The sequence below is a fragment of the Gossypium raimondii genome, chromosome 5 (genome assembly GCF_025698545.1).
Source record: "Gossypium raimondii isolate GPD5lz chromosome 5, ASM2569854v1, whole genome shotgun sequence".
In the NCBI taxonomy this organism is placed as follows: domain Eukaryota; kingdom Viridiplantae; phylum Streptophyta; class Magnoliopsida; order Malvales; family Malvaceae; genus Gossypium; species Gossypium raimondii.
Window position 1 is genome coordinate 50,657,495 of NC_068569.1, and position 24,267 is coordinate 50,681,761.

General features: G+C 31.7%; 3 protein-coding genes and 1 long non-coding RNA gene across 6 annotated transcripts; 2 read left to right on the forward strand and 2 right to left on the reverse strand.

The window, feature by feature from the left end:
- Positions 1 to 926: 926 nt before the first annotated feature.
- LOC128041406 (uncharacterized) lies at positions 927 to 2,561 on the forward strand. Its single transcript, XR_008196424.1, has 2 exons — positions 927 to 1,004; positions 2,320 to 2,561. It is a non-coding gene; the product is annotated as an uncharacterized LOC128041406 (long non-coding RNA).
- Positions 2,562 to 4,510: 1,949 nt separating this feature from the next.
- LOC105766406 (ras-related protein RABA1f) lies at positions 4,511 to 7,340 on the reverse strand. The gene is made up of 2 exons (XM_012585864.2): positions 7,057 to 7,340; positions 4,511 to 5,251 (listed from the first exon to the last, which is right to left on the reverse strand). Exons 1-2 carry the CDS (start codon positions 7,275 to 7,277, stop codon positions 4,819 to 4,821), a joined length of 654 nt encoding a protein of 217 aa, XP_012441318.1. The 5' UTR covers positions 7,278 to 7,340; the 3' UTR covers positions 4,511 to 4,818.
- A 773-nt stretch (positions 7,341 to 8,113) lies between these two features.
- Positions 8,114 to 13,253, reverse strand: LOC105766405 (hypothetical protein). The gene is made up of 9 exons (XM_012585863.2): positions 12,718 to 13,253; positions 12,108 to 12,221; positions 11,948 to 12,030; positions 10,742 to 11,196; positions 9,915 to 10,084; positions 9,646 to 9,728; positions 9,118 to 9,251; positions 8,607 to 8,912; positions 8,114 to 8,399 (listed from the first exon to the last, which is right to left on the reverse strand). The coding sequence occupies exons 1-9, from the start codon at positions 12,982 to 12,984 to the stop codon at positions 8,218 to 8,220; spliced, it is 1,794 nt and encodes a 597-aa protein (XP_012441317.1). The 5' UTR covers positions 12,985 to 13,253; the 3' UTR covers positions 8,114 to 8,217.
- A 196-nt stretch (positions 13,254 to 13,449) lies between these two features.
- LOC105767166 (uncharacterized) lies at positions 13,450 to 18,060 on the forward strand. Of its 3 annotated transcripts, none has more exons than XM_052630069.1 (10): positions 13,450 to 13,859; positions 13,982 to 14,061; positions 14,976 to 15,114; positions 15,279 to 15,362; positions 15,466 to 15,546; positions 15,711 to 15,850; positions 16,007 to 16,115; positions 16,209 to 16,278; positions 17,547 to 17,609; positions 17,733 to 18,060. In XM_052630069.1, exons 3-10 carry the CDS (start codon positions 15,053 to 15,055, stop codon positions 17,808 to 17,810), a joined length of 687 nt encoding a protein of 228 aa, XP_052486029.1. In that variant the 5' UTR covers positions 13,450 to 13,859; positions 13,982 to 14,061; positions 14,976 to 15,052; the 3' UTR covers positions 17,811 to 18,060. The 3 variants fall into 3 exon arrangements, with proteins under 3 accessions (XP_052486029.1, XP_052486028.1, XP_052486030.1); XM_052630068.1 differs by having other exon boundaries at positions 13,985 to 14,061; XM_052630070.1 differs by having other exon boundaries at positions 13,450 to 13,824; positions 13,985 to 14,061.
- The last annotated feature ends 6,207 nt before the right edge of the window (positions 18,061 to 24,267 follow it).

A 24,267-nucleotide genomic window follows, 5' to 3' on the forward strand; every position in this document is an offset into this window, starting at 1 on the left:
CTTGCTCCCAAAAATTCCTAAGTCAGCCTAACTCTCATAATATATATGAGGATTCAACAGAACTCTTCCTCAAAACCAACACAAACGAAAGCAACTCAAAGCCAAATGAAGATGAACGAAGAACGAAATAAGAACAAGCCACAAAAAATTAAAAACACAAGAAAAAGAGAAATTTGAGTGAATACTCTCAAGAATTCTTATTGCTCCCAAAACTCAAGTGATTTACAATGAGGGAGAGACCTCTATTTATAGTAGAGCCTCCCCAAACCTAACGTACAGATCAAGTACATCAACGGCTAAGATTAAAAGGTATCTACAAATCAAATCTCTAAGATTACAAAATCATATCTTCTAAGATTACATATCATATCTAAGATTGCATATCCTCGAAGGTTATGTTTCCATATGTGTCAAGCTTGTAAATGGACCTTCAATTTCTTCAAGCAGCAAGTTAGTTCGATCGGGCCAAATGACCTCCTTCTCACTTGATGGATCACACAAATGTGTCATGGTTGCGGGCTCTTATAACAGTCTGATTTTGACCCTAATCGGAATAGTGGTTTCGGGACCACAAATCTGAGTCTGAAAAATATTTTAATATTATTTTCAATATTTGTTATATGTGAATTTGATTGTGAAAAATTTTCGTATTTTAATTTTTTCGTTTGAGTGACTGATTAAAGAAATGGCTTAATCGCATAAAATGAAAATTTAGGGGTTAAATTTGAAAGTACCTAATTGTTGTTGTCTTTATAAAGTGGAGGATTTATAATGCAATAAGGCCAATATATATAGTGGGCGGCAAAGGACTAATATGTCCTTATTATATATGTTTTGTTTATTATTTATATAAGGTTAAATTAGTAAACTAAAAATATATGATAATAGATGTTAAATAAAACAAAAAAAAATAAAGCCATTATCATCTTCTTCTTAGCCGAATGTAAACAAAAGAAAAAGAAGAAAACTTAGCTAGGTTCGGCCATTGTTGAGCTTGATTTAAGGTTAGGTCTTTGTTCGATTTTTGATAATTTTTACGTTTTTTAGATCGTTGCTTCGAATACTTCAAAACCCATGTCTTAATTTTGTGAATTGTTGATGATTTTGAAATGTGCCATTGATGAATGTTTGAGCTTTATGATGTTAGTTGATGAAATATGAAATATATATGTTAGATTAACATGTTTTGTCTTTGAATTTTTGGTGAATTTGAGTAATTAGGGCTAAATTGTGAAAATAATTTTTTGAGGGACTAAAATGTGAAATAAATGAAATGTGTGGACTTGTATGAAGACAAGGTTCGGCCCTAGCATGGTGTGTGCAAATTTTGTGTATTTTGTGTTTTATGCAATAGGGATTAAATTGCAAAAAGTGTGAAATATTAGGGGCAAAATGATAATTTGCTCATTTATGTGTTTTTAGATAAAATTGAATGAATTGATGAATAAAAGGGCTAAATTTGAATATGTTTAGACCGAGAACAAAAGAAAACAGAATTAGATCGAAGGAAGTCGAAAAATCGATTAGTCGATTACGCCCGTCAATATCTGAGGTAAGCCTTTTAGCAAATAAAAGTCGTTAAATTAGAATTTATATGAATTCTATATGCTGAATTTAATTGTAGGTATTTTCATATGTTAGCCGAAAGTGAAATGGTTTGTGAAAATTTGAGCAAAAGTTCGATTTTATGGAGATATTATGTTTCAAATGATTAGTATGAATTTTAAGGATTAATTAGAACTTCCTATATAGATATAAATTATGTGTAAGATCGACATTGTATCAGTAATAATCGAGCTTTCTGCCTAGCAGCTTTATGCCGGTGAATTATATCAGGCTTTACGCCTAGCAGACTTAATGTCGGTGTACCATAACAGGCTTTACACCTAGCAGGCTTATTGCCGGTGTTTCATATTAAGATTTTTGTTTAGTAGGCTTTATGCCGAAGTGGTATCAAGTGGGATTAATGGAATAAAGTGATCAGGTATGTGATGTTTAATTAACTATTTGAAAATTGGTAAGTAAGTTGGTTGGTTGTCACAAAAATGATATATTTAATGCTATTATAAGTATATGTATATATGAAAGGTGTTCAGCCTTACATTAATTGGAGGTAAATGGTTGAAAGCTTGAGATTATTCGATTAGTCGGGATAAAAATATTTGAGATGTGTGATTGTATTAGTAAGTTCATATACGTGTGTATTTCGTTTTCTTTTTAATATATTGCTTCTAAAATTATATGTTATTTAAGTATTTGTTTAAGACTTACTAAGCTAAGTTAGCTTACATTGTGTATTTATTTGTCATTGTCTTATAGATTTTGGAGGTCGATACGTGCTCGGGGATCATTAGTGAAGTCATTCACACTGTCATCTACTTTCGGTACTTTTAAAAGTTTCATTTTTGAACTTATGGCATGTATAGGCTAGTATATATATATTGGTTTTGGATTGTAGGTATGTATATAAAAAGCCATGCGAAAATGGCTTATTTTCTTTTGTTAAATTTTGGTATTTATATACATGGTCAGATGATCAAAAATGGAGGTTTTAATATAAACATTCGAGTATGATTTAAGCTTATATTAGGTGCTAATAATTGCTGTGCATTGGTGTTGGATTATTATGTGATGAATTGAGTTTCGAATGTAGTTGTAATGAATGATGTTAAATTAAATATGTGTGTGTCTGTGGGCTAGTAAGCATAAGTATGCTATATATGTATAGGTGCATGTTTTGTTTGATTTTGATATGTTATATATATTCGGTTATGGCATGTAGTTGAAAGGCTAAGTAGGATTTTCATGTTTTGAGAAATTGGCTTGAAATGATGTTGTTAACTAGGTATATTCGGCTATGACGTGAGTGTTTTATTATGAGCCTAAAGAATTTTTTTTTCTCGTATGGTTGTTAAGTTATGGTTGATTAAATGGATATGTTTCGGTAATGAATATTAATTTAAGTCATGATTTCTCTTATACATTGAAGTCTTAAAATAGAATAAAATTGAACATGTAAGTACCTATAATATTCGGTTTTGATATTTGCATTATATTGATGATTAGGTTGTATCTTATGTGAAATATATTGGCACAAGCGGTTAAAGCTTAAAGTTTAATATGTTGTATAGGTTCGGCTTTTGTGTTGCTATTATTATGTACCTAATATGTAATTATAAAATTCAGTTATAAAGTGGTATCATATTTGATATAAGATGTATTAAAAGATGAGACATATGTGGATTGGTTATGTTGCATATTTGAGTATGTAAGTTGATATGAGAAGAATATATGTCTGAATATGCTCTGAGTATTAGATTTCGTTTGTGATGGTAACGCTTGCATCAGTATTTGTTTTGAATGGTTTAGTATATGTCAATAATGTTGATTATTAAGTATGGAACATGTATGAAACATGCTTTATTGTTTTGATGTAAGTTCAAACAAAAAAAATAAAATTAAAAATTTCGAATTGTGTTGATTCGTAGATTATGATTAGTCTTCTATTTGATCTATGAGTATATTAACTCTGATAACGAAATAAAAGTATAGCTATTCCTTGGTGAGTTAATAATTGTAGTGAATCACGTTTTGTTCGGTAATGCCCTGTAATCCTAATCCGGCGACGAATAGGAGTTAAGGGTGTTACAGTTCCCATGCGCAACCCATGACACTAACACGTGGTAATTTACGGTGACTTTCGTCAGCTATGTTAACAATGTTAACAGTTAAACTAGCTAATTGACAGTTTTCATTAACGAAATGGATCAATTGTTTTTTTTTTAAGTCATTAAAGGCTCAATTAAGTATACTTTTTTCATAAAAACTCAATTGATTTTTTTAATTTTTTAACCTTTAAAACCTTAAAAGAATGTTATTTTTTTCTAAAGTTATTATATTATTTCAACAAAATAAAATTAATTATTAATACAAATAAAGTATTGATTTACAATGATATTAGTTACATTAAAAGTGATCCATGCCATAAAAAAATCCAACAAAAAGCAAGAAGCGTGAAAAGATTATGATTATGATTATTTAAATTAATTTATAAGTATTTTAAATTGAATTGTGCATCGACAGGTACTTTTTATTCTCGAAAATCTCTCGATTTATTATTTTGTACGTCACAACTATTAAATTCAGTTTCGAAATTAACTTTTACTATATCGAAAATACTAGAGCATTATATTTTTCTTTCTCTTTTAAGAAATTTTATCCTCGAAATTTTACTTGAGATTATGTCGGTTGTGGTGCCTTTTGATTGCCTAAAATAGAAAACATCATTATTAATGTAGTATACGTTCATACGATGGATACAAAATTAGTTATATCTATTGAATATAAAAATAAATTGATATAATTTATTTCTTTAAATATGTATAATTAAATTAAAAATGAAATTTAATGTATATAGTTGCACTAAATTATTTAATTTATGTATAATACCTAAATTATCCCTAGTTATTTGTTATATTACTTAAAATACTCCTTTGAAAATACAAAAACATTATGATAGCTAATTTAAAATTTATTCTCCACAACTAATGAAAGTCATGTAAAATACTAAAACTAGATCTGTCTGACCAAACTATGTATCCTAAAGCAATCAAATACAACAAAAACTATGGAATGGAACATTACATGAGAAGAAAAATACCCTAAAGAACCATGAAAAAGGAACCGAAACCGAATGAAGAAAATACCTGGAATGCTGTGATTTCTTCGTCTTCAACGAAAGATCTCGAAAAAGATCACGGTGAGGAAAGCTTATGCTAAATGAGGAAGTAAATTTGGACACTCGGAATCATCTAACAATTATGCAGAACAGCAGCCGTCTTTCTTCACAGCTGAAACATCATCCCGAGATCCGACATTGATGGTTTGTCCCTTGGGCAATGTTGTTTGATCATTCCCTCCTTCGAGCGCTTTTCGACTGATCACATGATGTATTTTAGTTAGTACTTCAGTGAATGCATGCTCAACATTTGTTGATTCGAGGGCAGATGTTTCCATAAAGAAGGTGTTTTCACTCTCGGCATAGGCCTTAGCATCGTCAGTGGTAACGGCAAACAAGTGTCGCAGGTCGGCCTTGTTACCAATGAGCATAATCACGATGCTAGAATCTGTATGATCTCGTAGTTCCTTCAGCCATCTCTGAACATTCTCAAACGTGACCCGTCGAGTGACATCATAGACAAGCAAGGCACCAACAGCTCCTCGGTAGTATGCACTTGTAATTGCCCGGTATCTAGAAAAGAATACAACAAAGGAATCAACTCTCGAAAAGCTTATAAATCTCATCCATGCAGGAACTGTATATCAGGTATTCATAACTCAAATGATCGTAGAAAATTATATATATTACCCTTTTACACCAATAACACTGCAAGCAGGGCAAGAACTAAAATCAGAATCTTGTATCGAGTTTTCATCATCAAAGAAAAGTACAATCAAGAACTGCAAATTTATGATTTACCCTTAACTAGTTCATCGGAACGAAAACATTCCATGATCAACCAAGCAATTTATAATAAAATGCAGCACAGCCGACCAGAATTTTAGGCCCCAAGACGCTTGATTCCAAGGAGAGAACACAAGAGTTTCCGTTTCATGCTCTACACATACTCAATATAGACTTTTATTTATTAGAAAACACATTAGGCCTGTCAATGTAGCAACTGAAGTAAATTTCCAATACAAAATCCAAATCAATAGAATATTTGATATTATGGAACCTCACTTCGGTATATTTTCCCCAGAGAAACATCACTGAGAAAATGATCAATGCAACTTGAATGTTCTATTGAAAATATCAGAGTAAGCAACACAAGCCATCTTTTGGTGCTCATGCATGATACACAAAGTTAATAGCAGAGAAGAGATGCCCTCCGAACAAGCTTGTAACGTGTTTTTTATACAAGTCCTTCTAAAGGAAAGACAAAAGAATAAAATTATCCATAGACATACAAATGATATCCTCTTCAATATACCTATATTCTAATGATGTTTACAAATACAGTTGATGATTCAACTATGAGTTTTAAGAAAAATGGGCTTTGTTACAACCTTTTGATTAATGGATCAAAGCTGCAACTTTTATCAATTAGACTCAAATGTCATGTTCTTTTCAATTCATCCATTAGTAAACCAACTCTGGGATTTTTGTATATAACCTACAACATGCTATTTTGCACTTCAAATTGAGTTTGCATCATGCTAGTCAATAAAGTTTTCTTTCAAATACGTTTTTATCTGTATACCAATCCATAAAGGAAAAAAAAAAAAAAAAAAAGAACTACTACTTTTCACCAAATAACCCAAATTCAAGTCCACTTGCTTTAACATTAAAAAGAAAAAGGAAATTCTGAATGCCCCTTATTCCAAAATTTTCTCAGCATCCAAACAGATGAATAAATTCCCAATACTCCCTTCACCAAACCAATACAGTAACCTAGAAGGTTTAGTTCACCATTTAGCCCTTAAATTATACTCGTTTTTGTACTTTAGTATCTCAACATTTTTATCTATTTTGATACTTCAACTATCATTTTGTCACAATTTACTCAAGCATCTCTATGTCAGTAATTAAGAACGTGACATATAGCTAATGACATCATCCATTTTGGTTTTTCTTTTTGGGGGACAATCATCCACTTTGGTAATTGGGGGCTAAATTGAGATAAAATGATATTCTAGTACCAAACTGGACAAAAAAGTTTAGGTTTCAAAATGAGAACATAGGTATAATTCAAAAGAGAAATCAGGAATAAGGGTAATCTAGAACCACCACATTTTCCTCCAATACTTCAAATTTTCAGAAAAGACCATAGAAGAAACCAAACAAAATGAGAACTACTTGAGTATAATCTTCCTACATTTTCCCAGCTACCAAAATTCCATGCATGATTGCATTCTACCATCCCAATGCAGTTGCAGAAACTAGAAAACACCTCATTTTCCTCAAATCTATCAAATTCCAAAACCCCATTAACCTAAACAAAGCAATTGAGAAATAACAGTAAATCATTAAAAAAAAGTTTAAAAAAATGTTACCTTTCTTGTCCAGCAGTGTCCCAAATCTGGGCCTTAACGATTTTATCATTGACCCGAATACTTCGGGTGGCAAATTCGACACCGATTGTGGATTTAGATTGAAGGCTAAACTCGTTTCTAGTAAATCTCGACAACAAATTCGATTTCCCGACGCCGGAATCTCCGACCAACACCACCTTAAACAAATAATCGTAGTCGTCATCCACTCTATAGGCTGCCATGTCGGGTTACCGGGTCGGATTCTTTTACCGGATTTTTTAAAATTAAAATTTGGGATTTTAATTATGAAGAAATTTTATAAAATAGCAGAGATTGGTGGCATTAGAGAGATTATTTATTTTTAAATATATATTAAAAGAATTTTTTTTTATTTTTTCTATTTGAATTGAGATTTTACAGTTTAAAAATAATTTCGTGATTTCGTTTATAAAATTAAAATTCACAATACGTTTTTAAAAATAAATATTTTAATGATTTTAATAATATATTTAATTAAAATTAAATAAAATCAATTTATAAGAAAAAAAGCTCAAAAAAGCATATGACTTTTATATATATTTGATTTTATTGTGGAATTTTCCAATTATAATTTCGTGAGGTTAAAACATTAAGTAATAATTAATATATGTATCTAATTATTATATGAATATATAATTTTGGATTTACAAAAATTGAAAAGTTTTATATTACATCTACAAACATTTTTAAAAAATAATGTAGTAATAAAAAATTTCCTTTTAATCACAATATTAATGTCTTTTATTAATAAATTTAACTTTTGATGTTTACATTTTTTTAATTTGATATTGATTCTAAAAATTTCAAATATAACCGTGACCATATTGACAAAATATGTAAATTACGAGAGTTTAGTATAAATTTATATAAAATTAACTTAAAATATTAATACCGTGATTCATTGTTCAATTTTGAAATTGACAAAAAAAATGCCAAATCCATTCACATGCTTATATGTATTACCTCTATAGACTTGAGGATGATAATGCTTGTACATATAAACATAAACCCTCAAATATCATTATGTGAATTCACTCCATTTTGCAAATAATAGATATTTTATTTTTCTATTTATTTTTGATCAGGTGGCATAAGTTTGCACACAAATAATAATAGTAATAATAAAATTAACCAAATTAAATTTTATTTTTCTTGAAATTTCACATTTAGTCTGATGGAATTCACCATATGTAGTTTTAAGAATTTGCGGAGATCCTTCTCATTGTGTTCCCTTAAATGAGTATAAACCTTTATAACATAATGACATTCTTCACCATACAAATGGACTGCACAAGCTGCTTTGTATGTTACAAGCTCCAACATCCCTGTTCCAAAGCAATCAAAACTTCCAATTAATCCATCTTCCCAACCTAACTACAATCCACGGCAGTAATTCAAAGGGTGATAAAATGATGATGCCAACTATCAAACTGAGGTTGAAGCTCGTTATGTGATCCGACATTGACAGTAAAGAATTAAGCAAAATGGTGCGTATGGATTGTATTGTTACATAATGGGAAATAAGAACGCACCTGAAGCAATTTCGGATGCAAGCATCCGCTTGCCAAAATGACGTTTTAACCAACATCTGCAGCGTAATCTCCAAGCTCTTCTTGAGTTTACCTCAGTAAATATGCTTGGAATCCTTCTGTAATAAATAGAGCGATTTGCTTTTTGTTCACCTTCATTACCAACGAGACATACAGACAGTCGATCCTCTTCGTATTCATATAGTTTGAGGAAGCATGAAGCAAACTCCCTCCACGTTTCGGACTCTGGAAATGTAGCTTCCACATGCAAAGCAATCATCTCCACAAGGGATTCCAGACTATAATCACCTGAAAACAACTTCAAAATCAATGTTAAAAATGCACAAGCATCTACAACCAAGCAAGAAGGCAGTGAAAGCAGAACAAAAGATGAGAAGAAAACTGATGGTGCATGGATGGTAGCCATGGATTACAATTAGGGATAGGATCGGCACATAGAACTACCAAATAAAGTGAACACTGGTCTATCCATGAAAGATAATCGATAATCTACCTTTTTGATGCATGCTGACAAGCCTTGCCAATGAGTGGCAGCATGTCGGATCCCTCTTCAAAACCTCCTCAAAACAATTACAGAGCATGACAGAGTCATTAGAATAAAAGTACTCTAGAAGACTTGCCCTTAATCTGCAAAAAAGTAGCACATCAGTGTTTTATAAAGCCAACAAGATGATCAACATTAGCACACTGCAAGCAAAATTAAATCTTCACTATGAAAATTTAGAAAATATTCCAAAAATTACGTGTTCCAGAGAGCAAATGAAACAAACACATTCAGATATGATATAAATCTCTATTCTCTAAGCATTTCTCTCCAGAATTAAGTCACAATAAATACCTTAACCATAACCATTAGGCGAGTCCTCTAGCCACTAATTTTTCATATTACTAATTCTGTTTTTCTCGAGTAAACTGAATTAAGCCAAAATCAAATATGGCATCTTCAGGGATTACATTTTCCAATTTGAATACACTTCTTAGCAAAACAGGAGAAAAACAAACTTATTTGGGAGATTAGTACCTAAAGGGAAAAGGCATGTTCGAAATACAGAACTTTTCGACTTCACTTAGGGCCTCTTTCGCTTGACCTCCAATCAGCAATAACTGGAGTAAATTTGACAAAAAAAATAAAAATAAAAATCACGTTTGAATCAGTACAAATAAATGCCTTTTGCTTTGTAATTGGCTAGTGCATATCTGAATCTCTTTAAGAATATTAGATGCTTCAGCTTATGTTACAGATGTTCTGAATTAATCAAAAAGAAAATGTTGCGAAGAAATAAAATTTACCTGTATCAAAGGAAGCAAGGCTGCAGACAAAGGGGGTTCACAGTGAAGAGCAAGCCGTAGATGCTTCAGAGCATCTTTATAATGATTATTAACCATTTGCCTATGCAAGTAGACAAAGTTCTCACTAGAATATGGCAACTTTAAAGGCATCAACCATGACTCTAAACCCTCTGAAACAAGAAACATGACACATTTCAGTAAGGCCTCTAGATGTTAGAATGGTGAAACAATATTAATAAACAAAGCCAAAAGATTTGTGATGAATAATTCGTAAGAAAATCATGAAAAGCATCCAAAAGATTCTTCATAACTGCAAAGATGTTAATTAGCCTGTCAAATCATCAAGCCATCTTATATTTGTCACGTATACAGTTGAATTGGAGTATAGGAGGAAGGCTGATGAATACACAAAATAGTAACATAAAACGGAAGACAAAAGAACATTTTACTATAATAGATGCATATCCATGTTTCTGAAATAGGTATTTTCCAGCATTATTATTTGTCTGACTCATGTTCTATGTCCTTCCTTTCAGTCCTAGTATCCAATCTTTATGTCCAATTTTCCCCTTTTTTTTTTCAATCTCTAGCATATTTCCCATTTAGCTGTTAATTGAATGAATTACGACTGACTACACAATGAAAAGAAAGGAAGAATAATCCACTACAAAGCAATAAAGACATTTAGTTAGTCATAATATCTAGATGTGCACACATAGACAACATAATGCTAAATAGCTCACTACAAAGTCCAAAGAAGAATACCAAAAGTAAAGAATGCTACTATCATGACAGTCAAAGAAACATATAAGGACTTCAGAACTTACCTAAGGCAGAGAAGACTGAAGGATCACATGTATAGCCACTATCATCATAGAAATCAACTTCATTTTCAGCAGAGTTTTGATTGGAGCCTAGTGGCTCAACCTCTTGCACGAGAGGTGCAGCTCTCTGCAAGTTAACATTGTTCTGCACATGAACATCTCTTTGTTGGTTGCTACCAGCCAGCAGACTTTCTCTTTTATCATTCATGACAGATGTCTCTGAACCACATTGAGAAGAAACAGCACCATGACTATAAGCTGCATAATTTCCCTCTGAGAAAACAATTTCGTTGCCCATATGTGATCCTGAAGCGTCTGATTGCTGAGGGAAGTAATCCTGATCTGAATTTCTCAGTTTAATCTCTTCAGTGAGATTGGAATACCAAAGCTGACAGAATGTCAAGCCCATGACCAGGTTTGCCATTGGGTGACAACTAAAGTTTTGTTCTTTCATCAAGCTGATGGAGGAAAAATTCAAAAAAGTACTCAAACACTGAACCCATCCATGTATTATATTCCAAAGACAATAAGCCTTTACATTCATATAACTATCATTACAGAACGTGAATATAAATGCATCAGTAATGTTAATACGAAAAACTAAGAGATTAATCTTTTGCAACCCAGCTGATTGAGCAACGATGCATAATGTCATATGTAACACAGCCAATAAAATTCTGTTCAAATGGTCATGGTATCAATTCCTTAAATCTAACATTCCAAATAGACACCGTACAAGCATAGTGAAAAAAAAATTAATCACTTTGCAGCTAGATCTATCTGGTTGTGCAATGTTATTCTTCCTTGCAGTGCTCACCAAGCAAACCATAACTAATTTTTCCATACCTAAAACATAAGGTGCTAACATATGAAACCCTAATAACACCTAGAATAGCATGTATATTAGTAACAAAACCATCCCACCTCACATGGAGAAACTAAATCCTTGTGGTTGGCACCAATGTCCCTTAAATACGAAATGTGATTTGTTCAAGAGCAAGCATACACCATTGCAGCCAACTTTTGCAAGACAGAGTCAGGAAGGGGGTTCTTTTGGCAACAAGATAGTTACTAGCTTCCTAATTTTGCATGATGGCAACAACGCATGTAATGTACAATGATTGACAAGTGGGTGATCATAGACAAAGAAATAGGATACTGCTTCTAAATGCATCAACCCCAGGTCATCTTTCTATACAAGAATGATACCTTAAAGTGGCTTGATGAGCCCAGCCAAGATTTCCATGTGTAAGGCAGAATAAAATGAACTCCAAATGAACTGCAATTTGCTCCTGTTCCACCACAAAAGATCTGTATTCAAAAACAGGAACCATACAAACCAAATACATGTAGATATGTCAAAGTATACCTCTGTTTTCACAGTCTTGAACCTGATCCTGCTCATCCAAATCTCATAGATGTCCCTGATCCTTCTAATGTCAACATGATCCCCATCTATGTACTTAAGAAGCCTGATTGCAACCTAAAAACATCCCTTACAGACATGAGCAGTTTTTATGTACACACAAAGGACTGCTTCGAGCCCTCTTGTACCAAATTTACAAATATTTTTCACATAAGTAGCCAATAAAACCATTATATACGATAACATATACAACATTCTACTGAAAAAGGTGGCATACGCAAATACTTGAGCTAGAAAACATCTCTAACACATTTAAGATAACAAAAAAATAGAACAAAGTAATTCAATAAAGGTCTGTTGGTCACTGCCTACTAGATTTTTCGTTTCCTTACAAGTTTCTATAAAGTAAATGCTACACTCATTCTTATATCATACTGCATTGTCACTAAAAAATAAATTAAAAATTTTAAAACATTATGTGCTCCTTCAATTTCAAAGCATTTCATTGTTGTTCTACAAAGTGCGAGCCAGTAAAAGAAGTAAAATTTCCTCAAATATTACCAAGACCATAACTTTAACATAATAACAACCAAAATATAAAAGGCAGCCATACCGAGTACTTGAGGCGATTCAAACCAGCAGAAAAATCATGCGAAGTACCCTTAAGCAACAAGCTTAATACTCCACTAGCCTCAGCCCAATTCTGTTTCTTTACAAGTCTTTCCAAAAGATAACAAAGTCTTTGCCGATTTTCCCAGCGAATATGGGCGTATTTCAGTGTTAGAAGATGAGAAGGCTTGGTTAATGATAATATCAACCTTTTGTCTAGCTTTCGTTTATTTCTCTTGGGTTCTTCTAATCTACCCTCAAGTTTCTTCATTTTTGCTCTCTAGGTCTTACCAAAACAACTCAAGGTTTTGTGATGCGTTTTTAACATAAATACGAGGAATGAACTTTCAAACATATAAAAAAATTTCGACACGATATATGTCCAGTCCTTCTGATACTGCTATTGGCTTTTGAAGAAGTAGTGGTGGTGGTGGTGGTGGTGGTGGCGGCCGATCAGATGAAAAGCACTGGAAAAGAGAAAAACAAACAAAGCTACGAGAGGGAAAAAAAAATTGAGAACAGAAGAACAAGTCGCGGGAAATAAAAGAAGAAAGGAAACTAGGGCATGGGTGTATGGGCTTTTTAACCTAATATTGGGCTTTTAATACCCTAATATTGGGAATCGTTAGTCTTCTTTGGTCCAATTTCTTTTAGCCTTTTTCTCAATTTGAGTCTGCTAAAGCAATTTAGGGTCTAGGTCAAAATTAGGTTTAATTTCTCCCAGTTCCCCCAATGTTGTTGAGTGGATAACTATACTCTCCCCTTAAGAGGATTTTAAACCCCAAGGATCAAAATCCGAAATCTGAGCAAAATCCTCCCATGTTGCTTCTTTTGGTCTCAAATTTGCCCACTGGATCAATAGTTGCATGATGGTTCAATTGTGACATTTCACGAGTATCGGGTACCAAGGCAAGGTAAATTTTGGGTTGTCCGTCAGTTTTCATTTCCAGTAAGTCTCTGCAAGTTACTCCCTTCTCTCCAATTGAGCCTATAGAACCGAAAAATCCCCCCATGTTGCTTCTTTTGGTCCCAAATTTGCCCACTGGATCAGTAGCTTCGTGATGGCTCAACTGTGACATTTCACGATTTGAGTATCTGGTAGCAAGGCAAGGTAAATCTTGGGTTGTCCGTCGGTTCTCCTTTGCAGTAAGTCTGTGCTAGTTACTCCCTTATCTCCAATTTTCTCTTTCCAATAAACTGATGTGAAAGACAGGGTGGATCTCTGGAAGTTTAAGTTTATACGCTATTGACCCGATTTTGTCTTCAAGTAGGATCTGTAATACCTGGCTGCTAGCTTTAGGTTCTTCTTTAGGGCAACCGACGTTCGCTTGTACGATTAGAGTTTCAGGTACACGTTATCACCTACTTCCAAGATCCTCTCTTTGTGTTTCCTGTTTGCATTGGTTTTCACTTTTCAGGTACTCCTTTTATATGTTTCTAATATTAACCCACCTATTGGCAAGCACATGGGATGATATTTACCTTTCCTTTTTAACACATGAATTATGTGAAGATTTTCCATTTGGTGATAATTTTTTTATTTTTTTATTTTTATGGTAATTACTTTTTTTTAATCCCAGTACTGCCATTGTTATTTTCATCTCTTGGTTCAGTGCCATCATAGCATGTGCTTGTTGTTAAAATTAGAAACATCATTGCCATGCCTTTATTATCTTTTCCTCATCATCCATCCCTTTGCTTAATGTCATAATCCCTTTCTTTAGGAAGCCATTTGCAGTTGTCGGGTCTATAGATACCCTTCTTTGCCATGTATGTCTAGAAAGTACTTACTTTACAATGACTATTACATTTACGATATTATTCTTCATGAATATCAAAATTAAAAATTAAAAAATGAAAATATAGAATTTTGAAAAAACAAATATTTTCATAAATTACCTTCACCTTGGGACGAGATATGTATAAATAAATATGTATCTTATTTAGAGAAGCACAGTAAAAGTCTCTTATATATTTTAAAATTTTATATATTATTATTTTCAACATTTTTATATATTTTAAATTTATTATTATATTTTTGAAAATATTTATGTGGTTTTATATTTTTTTAAAATTTTAGAATTAGAAATAAATTGAAATTATTTGTAAATCTGTAAATTTTATATTTTAAAATTATATGTAAATCAATATAATATAATATGTATATATAATTAAATTTATTATTTAAAAAGTGATAGTTAGTTGAAAGAAAAAAAAACAGCCCAGTTGGTTTACCCTAAAACGATACATCGATATTTGCAGACAATCGACAAAAGGGTCAGCGTTGGCGCGGGGAGTGCGTGGTGAGTTTTGGAGGTAAAAAGCCAACAATTTTCAACATGCCTCGTTACAAAGAAGATCCGCCAGCGGTTCGCGTCTATACAGTCTGCGACGAATCCAGGTCAATCCTATCCTTGTTTACTTACCAATTGTTTCCAGTTGAAGAATTCAAGTTCATTTTATTTCACCAACAAATCATCAAAAAGTCTTACAATTGAAACTGTTGAAGCTAAAATCTATCTTGCCACAAACAACCAAAAATGAAATTGAATTGTTGGTTGACAGATATTTGATTGTGAGGAACGTTCCCGCGTTGGGATGTGGCGATGATTTGCTGAAACTCTTTGCTAATTACGGAGACGTTGAAGAGTAAGTAAGTTCTCTCTCCTTTTTTATTTTTTCCTTTCCATTTTTAATTATTTGAAGAAAACTTTTGATGATGCTTATGCTCACATTTTGTTTTGCCTTTCAGATGTAAACCAATGGATGCAGAAGATTGTGAGCAATTTACTGATGTTTATTGGATCAAATTTCGACTCATTAGCAATGCCAGGTCATTGAACTTGACCCTTTTCTAACATTTTCCTCCAATAACTGTCACACTGTTTCATGTACTTAGTCAATAATATACCTCTGTTGGAAAGCTAATTTCAATATGCAACCATGGAAATTGGTGAAAAACTGAATATATATTTTGTTAACCATTTAATCCATTAGGTTTGCGAAGAGAAAATTGGACGAGTTTGTGTTCTTGGGGAATCATTTGCTGGTCTCATATGCTCCTCAATTTGAAAGCCTTGATGACACCAAAGATAAGTTAGAAGGCAGAAGGAAAGAAATCCTTGCAAGATTGAATTGTATGCTTAATACATTACTCTAAAAATTTAGCTTTTTGACGTACCTATCTTTTACATATAATTGGAAAAAAGAATGTCCATGTTTCAAATAGGAACTGCTTTCTAGTTGTGATTATAAATCCTCATGCATGTTATGTTGTTATGCTGTGATATCAGCTCAAAGATCTAAAGGGCATCCAGTTCATCGCGTGCTCTCTTCCAATGAGGCTCCATCACTTCCTGCTTCATCTCATCATATTCCTAACCAGATTAATAATCGACTGAGGTAGTACACTGTTCAAATTCATGTTGCTACTGTCATCATTATTTCCTTTTTGCATTCTTTCTCTAAATAAACTATGGTTTTTCCTCTCCTTAGGGATGTTGGGGATGCAGAGTTCAGGTCTCACAGTAATAATGCTCGAATAACAAGAGTGTCATCTGACAAGGTGTGGAATACTTTCTAACAACATCATCCCAGATTTTAATCCTTTAACTTGTTTACTGTTTGAAAGCAAAAATTAACTCATTTTATTTCTTTCTTCTTCCTCTTTATTACAATTTGACCAGTGAAGTTCACTGGCACTACATGGTATTCTAGTAGTTGTTTATGACTTAGATGAAGCATGTTGTAAGGCTAAGTTTGTAAATGCCTTTCAGCTGCTGACCCCAGTTGAATTAAGTTAGGTCCAGTTGATTGAATTAGGACAGAGTACATGTCATTCCTGAGTATGTATAATCTTCTTTTATTGTGCATCTGGCTGTGTATTATAATGCTTTAATTTAGGGCTTTGTTTGTGTAATCCATTTTGTTGTGACTCAGATGGATTGGGTTTTGTTACTGGTCAAAATGGATTTATTGGGATTACATTTAGGTGCTGATTGTAGCATTTTCCCGTCACCCTAACATAAATGAAATGTCAGAAAGGGTGTTAAAGAGAGAAAAAAGCCTTGCTAATCTTTGGGTGTTTGAGTTTCACATTTTGGTTCTTGTTTTAGACTTACTGGTGGAAACAAACAATAAATTGTTGGAACTTCTTCTAAAGGAAAGTTTGTTGTTACCTTCCATTATTTTCTTTCCTTTTTCTTAATTATTGCTCAGATTTGAATGTAGACGTACGCCTAAAGATCTAGAAGTTTCACTCCTCTTTGAAACAATTGAGCCAAACATGCTAAAGCATTTTGATCTAGATGTTCTTTTAAATTTGTGGGTGTTAGAATGCTCAAGTGTTTGATGGGGTTGCTGAAATGTTGTTTAACTTCTTACCAAGAATAGGTTCTGTCAGTCGAGTACTTTTTATATTTTTATCATTTTTACATGAATATAGTTACGAATATGCATTTTATATTTATATATGCCACTTATATGGAAACTGCATACTGAGATTTTGAATTGGTTTCAAAATATTTAGTAACTCATATTGGCGCTATAAGTGCTATTATATAAAATATTATTATTTTATATTAACATCTGACTCGAATCAATGCATACGCGGCCGAATAACTAGAAATGAATTAGGTGTTTTATGATTGGAGAAAGTTTAATATAGGTGTTTGTCGGTTAACTGTTGCGTTGTTTTTCACCATTGCTTTCTTTGCTTTTGCTAGAGTTCTTTATTAATGCCTTGGTTGCTATAGTAATATAAGAATAGTATACATGGTTGTGGAATTTGTGTGATAAATATTTGCTCTATGCTGATATGGGGACTGCTTTCAGGACTACTTCCCTTCCCAGTCAATGAATCAGACGGTTAAAACGGTTAGGGACAAACTCAAGAAGGTGATAAATCTCTGAACTGCATGATTGTCTCGTCTTTAGAGAAATATTTTTAGTTATGTTATATTTTCATAGTAATATGACTTTTTGTTTTTTTAACCTATACTCTACAATTTCTTGCTTTAGATTCAATCAAGCACTGAACATTTGCAAGCCGGACCTACACCCAAGAAAACACGAGTGGACAATAGAAGAAGAATCTGATCAACCTTACCATTAAGACATGCTTATCTACAAGTTAGTCTTTCTAGTTTTTGTTAAATTCGCTCTAATGAAATAGAGAAGGAATGGAATGGTATTCGGTGGGAATTGAATAGAGATATTATGCAATTTGGTTGGGTGGAATGTAATAGATGAGGAATAGAGTAATACATTGTTTGGGTTACAGAATATGCAAAGAATAAACAAAATGTCAATTTTATCCTTTATTATAAAATCATATTTTATTTTAAAATTTATTTTAGTAAGATAATAATTTATTTAATAATTAAAGATATTATTAAAATATTATTTTAGAAACCATTATATTACCATTTATAAGATGTTTGATATTAAAATTATATAATATAATATTTTTAATTTATTATTATTTAATCAACCTAAGCATTTTATATTTTTTTCAAGTAGACTTTTTTAACAAAATATTAAAAATGTTATATTAAAAATATAACATATTTTGAAGGGTATTTTGGAAAGTATAAAAAAATTGTTTATTCTTTAGAGCACCGAATGAGCCAGGGGAAAGCTCAGAATAGAAAACATTGAATAAACTCTGAATGGTATGGAATAGTGCGCGATTCAGTTGGCTGTAAACCAACATGCTGGAAGTTCAGTCACATGTTTATTTAAGAGTAGGTTTTGGTGATCGAATTTTAAAACTTTTGTATGTTATGGTTATACAGCTCTTAACTCCCATTAAAAACAATGGCATTTTAATGTCATATTTGATATGAAAATTTAGAACGAATTTATTTCTTTTAACTTAAAAAACAAAGCTTGCCACAATCAACAAGTACTTTCCGCCCCTTGACATTTTCACTGGACTTGCAATCACATGCATGGATAACATTACCACCAAACTCATACAGTCTCTCAATATCGGGCATCACACATGCGACATTTTCACTGGTGTCCATAACTAGCCAGCGACAAATCTATTCAAACTCGGTCTTGTTTGAGCCACTTGTAACAACAGCCTTGATCCTTCACAAACCATTGCTCTCATCATATTTAGCTGATAGTATCGAATTTTAAGCTGACAAATTTTGCAGTTTTAAGCGAATTTGTTGCGTTAAATTCATCCAAGTCAGCTTTACTCTCAAATCGAACAGAAAATCCACAAGAAAGCAATGCACACAAGGTGTTTATGTAACACCCCTAATCCGTATCTGTTACCGGAATAGGGTTACGGAGCATTGCCGAAAAATTTTAACTTAAAACATTCAATTTCAACCATTTTGTAAATCATGGCATAATTCAATCAAACTCATGCATAAAGTCCATTATTTGAGCCCTCCAGGCCTTAGGTACACTTTAGAAACAATTCAGGACTAAATCGGAAACATTTAGAACTTCATGAAAAAAGATAGAATTTTTCACACTGCAAGGGTCACATGGCTGAGACACGGGCGCCGTGTGGACATTCGAAGTAGGGACACACAGCTAGGGGTGCGCAAAATTCGAGTAAAACCGAAAAAATTCGAAGTAGGCCCTATAATTCTGATGAAGAAAAAACTTCATCTGAAGAAGAAGAAATAGAAATTCCAGAACTCATGGATACTAAGGAGATAAACAATCTTCTTGACATTTTATGTCTTCTTCAGATGAAGTTTTTTCTTCATCAGAATTATAGATAGAGACTTTTATGTCTTCATCCCGATCTATTAAAGTTTTTTCTTCATCAGATTGATTTTTGAATAATTCTATGTTTTCAGAATTACTCGCATTACTACTTTCTGTATCATCATATTTTAACATATAATGATAATTAAACATAGAAAATAGATCTTTATGTTTTTCATAAAGTTCTTCTATTAATTTTAAATATTCAACTCTTTCTAGTTGATCTTTTGTAGTAGTAAATTTTTCTTTCCAATGTTCTATAAGATTTTTATAGGATTGGAAATCATATATTTGTTGTTGATTTTCTTCTTTTTTACGTTTTTATAATTTTTAACATAGATGTCGATTCATCGGAAGAAATGTTTTCTTCCTCGAACAAAACTAAAATATTATCCTTACCATTACCATAATATAAAGGACTTAAATCTACATCGAGTTAATATTTCTTTAGACTCGTGGTTTAAGTCTAAATTTTTAATATTTGCTATATTATTAACTTTTTCTTCTATATTACGACATTTTTATATAATTTACCAAAATAAAAAAAAGTTATATCCACAAGACTATTTATACCCATACTCAAAAATGAAATGTTATTTTCATTTCTAGAGTCTATATGCGTAATATGATTATAAGTTTTACCTTGAAATTGACACTATGTTTGTTCCATAATATTTGTTTCTGATACCTAAGAGCGTCTATTATCTTTATCGTCTTCACACAGCGCCTAACGTCCTCCCTGGACTCAACGGCAACAAGAAGACAAAATAACAGATATATGGGTTTTGAAACAAATAACTGTGAAACAAAGAACTTGTAGCAAGTATGTTATGCCAAAATACTGACCATTCCTTCCTTTTGGTTATTAAAACAAACACTGCCTTTTAGCTACAAATCCTTAATCCTATTAACTTTCTAAATCCTCAATAGCATTGACATCTTTGGTCAAAGTTTAATATTTCTGATGTGCAGGATTCATGTGTATGGCGAGCACAGAGCATACTCTATTAAAACTCATTGGTAACTCATAATTTTTACTTGTCCTAGAAAAAAAATCCAGAGAGAAAATACGAGAATTTAGAAAGCCACAAATAACAAACACACTAAATTTCCTTGGATTAAGGAAATGTTAAAGTCACATTCTGCTAAAAAAATTTCTTCTTTGTATGAGATAGATTATCTTAAGGAGGAAGATAAGGTTCAACCTATAGATCTTTCCACTGTAAATCCTTATTCTACTTATAAAAAAGCTCATTTTTCTCCTATTAGGTCTATAAAAACTTTGATTCATAGTACTTCTAAACAAGTAAAAGAGTGTATTCAAGCCTTTAGGTTTGATAGTTATCCTATTTCTGCCTCCTCCTCTGAACTTGAAATTCCTTCAGAATTTCCCAGGGAATGGATACAAGCAGGCTACTCCCACATTCATTTTGGAGCAATAAGACTAGGACTAAACTATCATGGTGCAAAAGGCAAGCCTGTTGTGGCTTGTATATTATATGTTAATTTATTAAATTATTATTAATATTTAAATTTAATATTTAAGACTGTTTGTGAAAATTTTGTTTTGTATTAAAGTTTTAGGGATAGATTGTTTTGTATTTTATGTTGAGATGACACAATTTATTTTATATGTTATGTCAATAAATAATTTAAAATTAAAAAATATATATAATGAAATACACGTGAAACGCCATGGGATCTGTCTTTTTCTTTTAAAAGGTAAATTCATTAATTCAATCAATAAATGGAGCCATATAATTTAAAGAAAAAATAGTAAATATTTGTCGTAGATGGTGAAGGACAAATTTCATCAATACAATAAAGTTTTAGCCTCAGCATTAATAGAACATTATGATACGTTGACAATTGGCTTTGTTACAATTGAAGCACCACGTATCTAGAGTGATTGCAAGTACTTAATATAATAAGGAAATCAGGCCTGGATGGTCTTAAGTGGTGAGCAAAAATCGACAAAAGAATCCAGCATTCATTAAATTAGAGAATACGATAACAAAATTATCTCTAAAATCACTTGTAAAACTAATATAAATATGCATAAGCAAAACTAAAAAATGTACTGTAAGAGCAGACAAAAATTTCTAAAACTGAACACTTATTAAAAATGAAAAAACAAATAAAAAATATAAAATTTAAGACAACACGAGTCTAAATCAACATGTGAAATCATTTATTACAATAAATCTACACACTGAAAAGATAAAATACAATAAATCTACAAACTGAAAAGATAAAATACATGTGTAGTGAATGAAAAGAAGAAAAAAATAAAAGGGTAATGAGAGAGGAAAAATGCAGGCGATAACCAACTCGGAGGTTAACACCGCTGCTGAAAAAAACAAAATATAAAAAATAAATGGCTTGGAGAAAAAAAATGGGGATTTGCCATTTTTTAAATTTAACATTTCGGTCAAAAAATTAAAGACTAATGGTGGGTTTGGATGGGCGATTGGGTGCGGTGCGATGCGTTTAGCTTATTTTTTGTCTCACGCTACAGTATCGTTACAGTATCTAATCTCACCGCCATCGTTGTTTTTACACTAACCGCAAGTAAACGCATCGTCCATCCAAACTCACCCTAAATTTAGCTCAGAAATAAATAAATATTAATTTGATAAAAAATATAAATATTAATGATCTAATTTATGATTGGGTGTTAATTAAATCTCTTTTACTCTTTTTTACTCTTTTTATATGTTTCTAATTTTAACCTACCTATTAGCAAGCACATGGGATGATATTTATAGAGTAGACTTTCTTTGCTTTTAACCCATGAATTATGTGAAAATTTCTAGTACTGCCATTGTTCTTCTTATCTCTTAGTTCAGTGCCATCATAATTATCATAGCACGTGCTTGTTGTTAATAGGTGGCTTAAAATTAGAAAATCATTGCCATGCTTTTTATTTTTAAATACAAAAATAGAATAAAGCCTAAATAATAAACACGATTAAAGTCACTCAATCAAGTGACACTTGAGATTATGAATATATTAATTTATATATAATAATATATAAGAAGGCCGATTATGCTCGCAAGATACTTAAATCAAACATTAAGATGTTTGACTTAATTTGATCACTAATTCAAACTGTTTGCACACGAGCTCGATTGATAATTATCAAATCAAATTTGATTTTTTTTATTTGTAATTTGAATAACTTGCGAACTCAAGTATTACACCCTTAATTCATTACGAATATCCAAATATGAATATAAAAATAAGACTCTCTAACGCCCTTCAAAATATATAAGAATATTGGAAAAAAGTGAACGATCCTACTTTTACATCTATATCATGTAACATAAACATATCCTCTGCGTAATATTTATAGCAAAAGTTTTTTTGAAGGTTCAAATATGGTAAAAGCTTTTTGAATGGCATCCACCCAAGTAGGGGCGTAGCTAGGGTGCTTTGTAGGCTTGGTCCCTTAAAATAAAAAATTTTCTATTTAAGTTTTTAAAATTTTAAATTAATAAAAGTAAAATTACATTTTGGTTTTCTTTAAAAATGATAAAATTTGATTTAATCTTTTAAAAATTATAAAGATATAGATTATTAAAATGACGAAATTTCATTTTTACGATCGTAAAAGTTAAAATTTAATTACATTTTTTTTAAAAATTTGTTGGCCTTTGCACCCAATAACTTTGGGTTTGTTTAATATTACATCTAAGAAGCACTTGAGGGACAAACAAACACTTTCAAAACAAAAGCATTCCTAAACAAGTTGCTTTTTTAGAGAAAAAATATTTTTCCCAAACTAAAAATTAGCCCAAAAATACTTTTTCAAAAGCTGAAAATTTTAACTTCTCCCAAAAAGTATTTTTGTAATAAACATACCTAAAATAGGCATTAATCCACTAATAGTTCACTTTTTAATAATGTTGTTTACTCATAATTGCATTTATTGTTGTCATTGAGGAGTGAAAATTTTAATATGGTGGCAGTGGCAGTGGCAACAACTAGACAAGTGATGTGTATGAAGTTGCTTATTTATACATAGGGAGAGTTCTAGGTTCACCGGCAACAAGTTTTCTATTTATGTTATCTTATAGCTCAACCACCCTCTAACATAGACATACATTTAATTCTCTCTATTTTTTTTTGGAGGTTTAAATATGGTAAAAGCTTTTTGTATTGCATTCACCCAAGTAAGTGCATAGTTAGGGTGCCTTGCAGACCCGACCCTTTTAAAATGAAAAATTTATTATATAAGTTTTTTAAAAATTTTAAATTAGTAAAGATAAAATTACATTTTTATACCCTTAAAAATGATAAAATTTTGATTTAATCATTTAAAATTATAAAAATATATGCTATGCAAATGGTGAAATTGAATTTTTACTATCATAAAAATTATAATTTAATTTCTTCTCCTAATTTTTTTTTTTGGCTTCTGCACCCAAGGACTTTAGGTCTGTTTAGTATTGCATCTAATAAACACTTTGGCGACAAAAAACACTTTGGAGACAAAAGCATTCTTAAACAATCTACTTTTGAGAGAAAAAAATGTTTTTCCCAATCTAAAAATTGACCCAAAAATACTTTTTTCAAAAGCTAAAAATTTTAACTTCTCCCCAAAAATGCTTTTTTGATAAGCATTCCTAAACTAGGCATTCTCATTGACTCATAGTTCACTTTTCAGTAATGTTGTTTACCCATAATTATATTTATTGTTGTAGTTGAGGAGTGAAAAAAATTAATATGGTGGTAGTGACGGTGGCAACAACTAGAGAAGTGATGTGTACAAAGTTGCTTATCTATATATTTATTATGGAATTGCATAGGAGATAAC

Bases quoted from the DNA above. Each gene is read 5' to 3' on its own strand.
- LOC105767166 (XM_052630069.1), top strand. From the start codon at position 15,053: ATGCCTCGTTACAAAGAAGATCCGCCAGCGGTTCGCGTCTATACAGTC. The intron at 15,547-15,710 runs GTCATTGAACTT...TTAATCCATTAG, and splicing joins CGACTCATTAGCAATGCCAG to GTTTGCGAAGAGAAAATTGG. The intron at 16,279-17,546 runs GTGTGGAATACT...GACTGCTTTCAG, and splicing joins CAAGAGTGTCATCTGACAAG to GACTACTTCCCTTCCCAGTC.
- LOC105766406 (XM_012585864.2), bottom strand. From the start codon at position 7,277: ATGGCAGCCTATAGAGTGGATGACGACTACGATTATTTGTTTAAGGTG. The intron at 5,252-7,056 runs GTAACATTTTTT...ATTCTTTTCTAG, and splicing joins GACACTGCTGGACAAGAAAG to ATACCGGGCAATTACAAGTG.
- LOC105766405 (XM_012585863.2), bottom strand. From the start codon at position 12,984: ATGAAGAAACTTGAGGGTAGATTAGAAGAACCCAAGAGAAATAAACGA. The intron at 8,913-9,117 runs GTAGATTATCGA...AGTTGTTTTCAG, and splicing joins TGTCAGCATGCATCAAAAAG to GTGATTATAGTCTGGAATCC. The intron at 8,400-8,606 runs GTGCGTTCTTAT...GCTTTGGAACAG, and splicing joins TGCATCCGAAATTGCTTCAG to GGATGTTGGAGCTTGTAACA.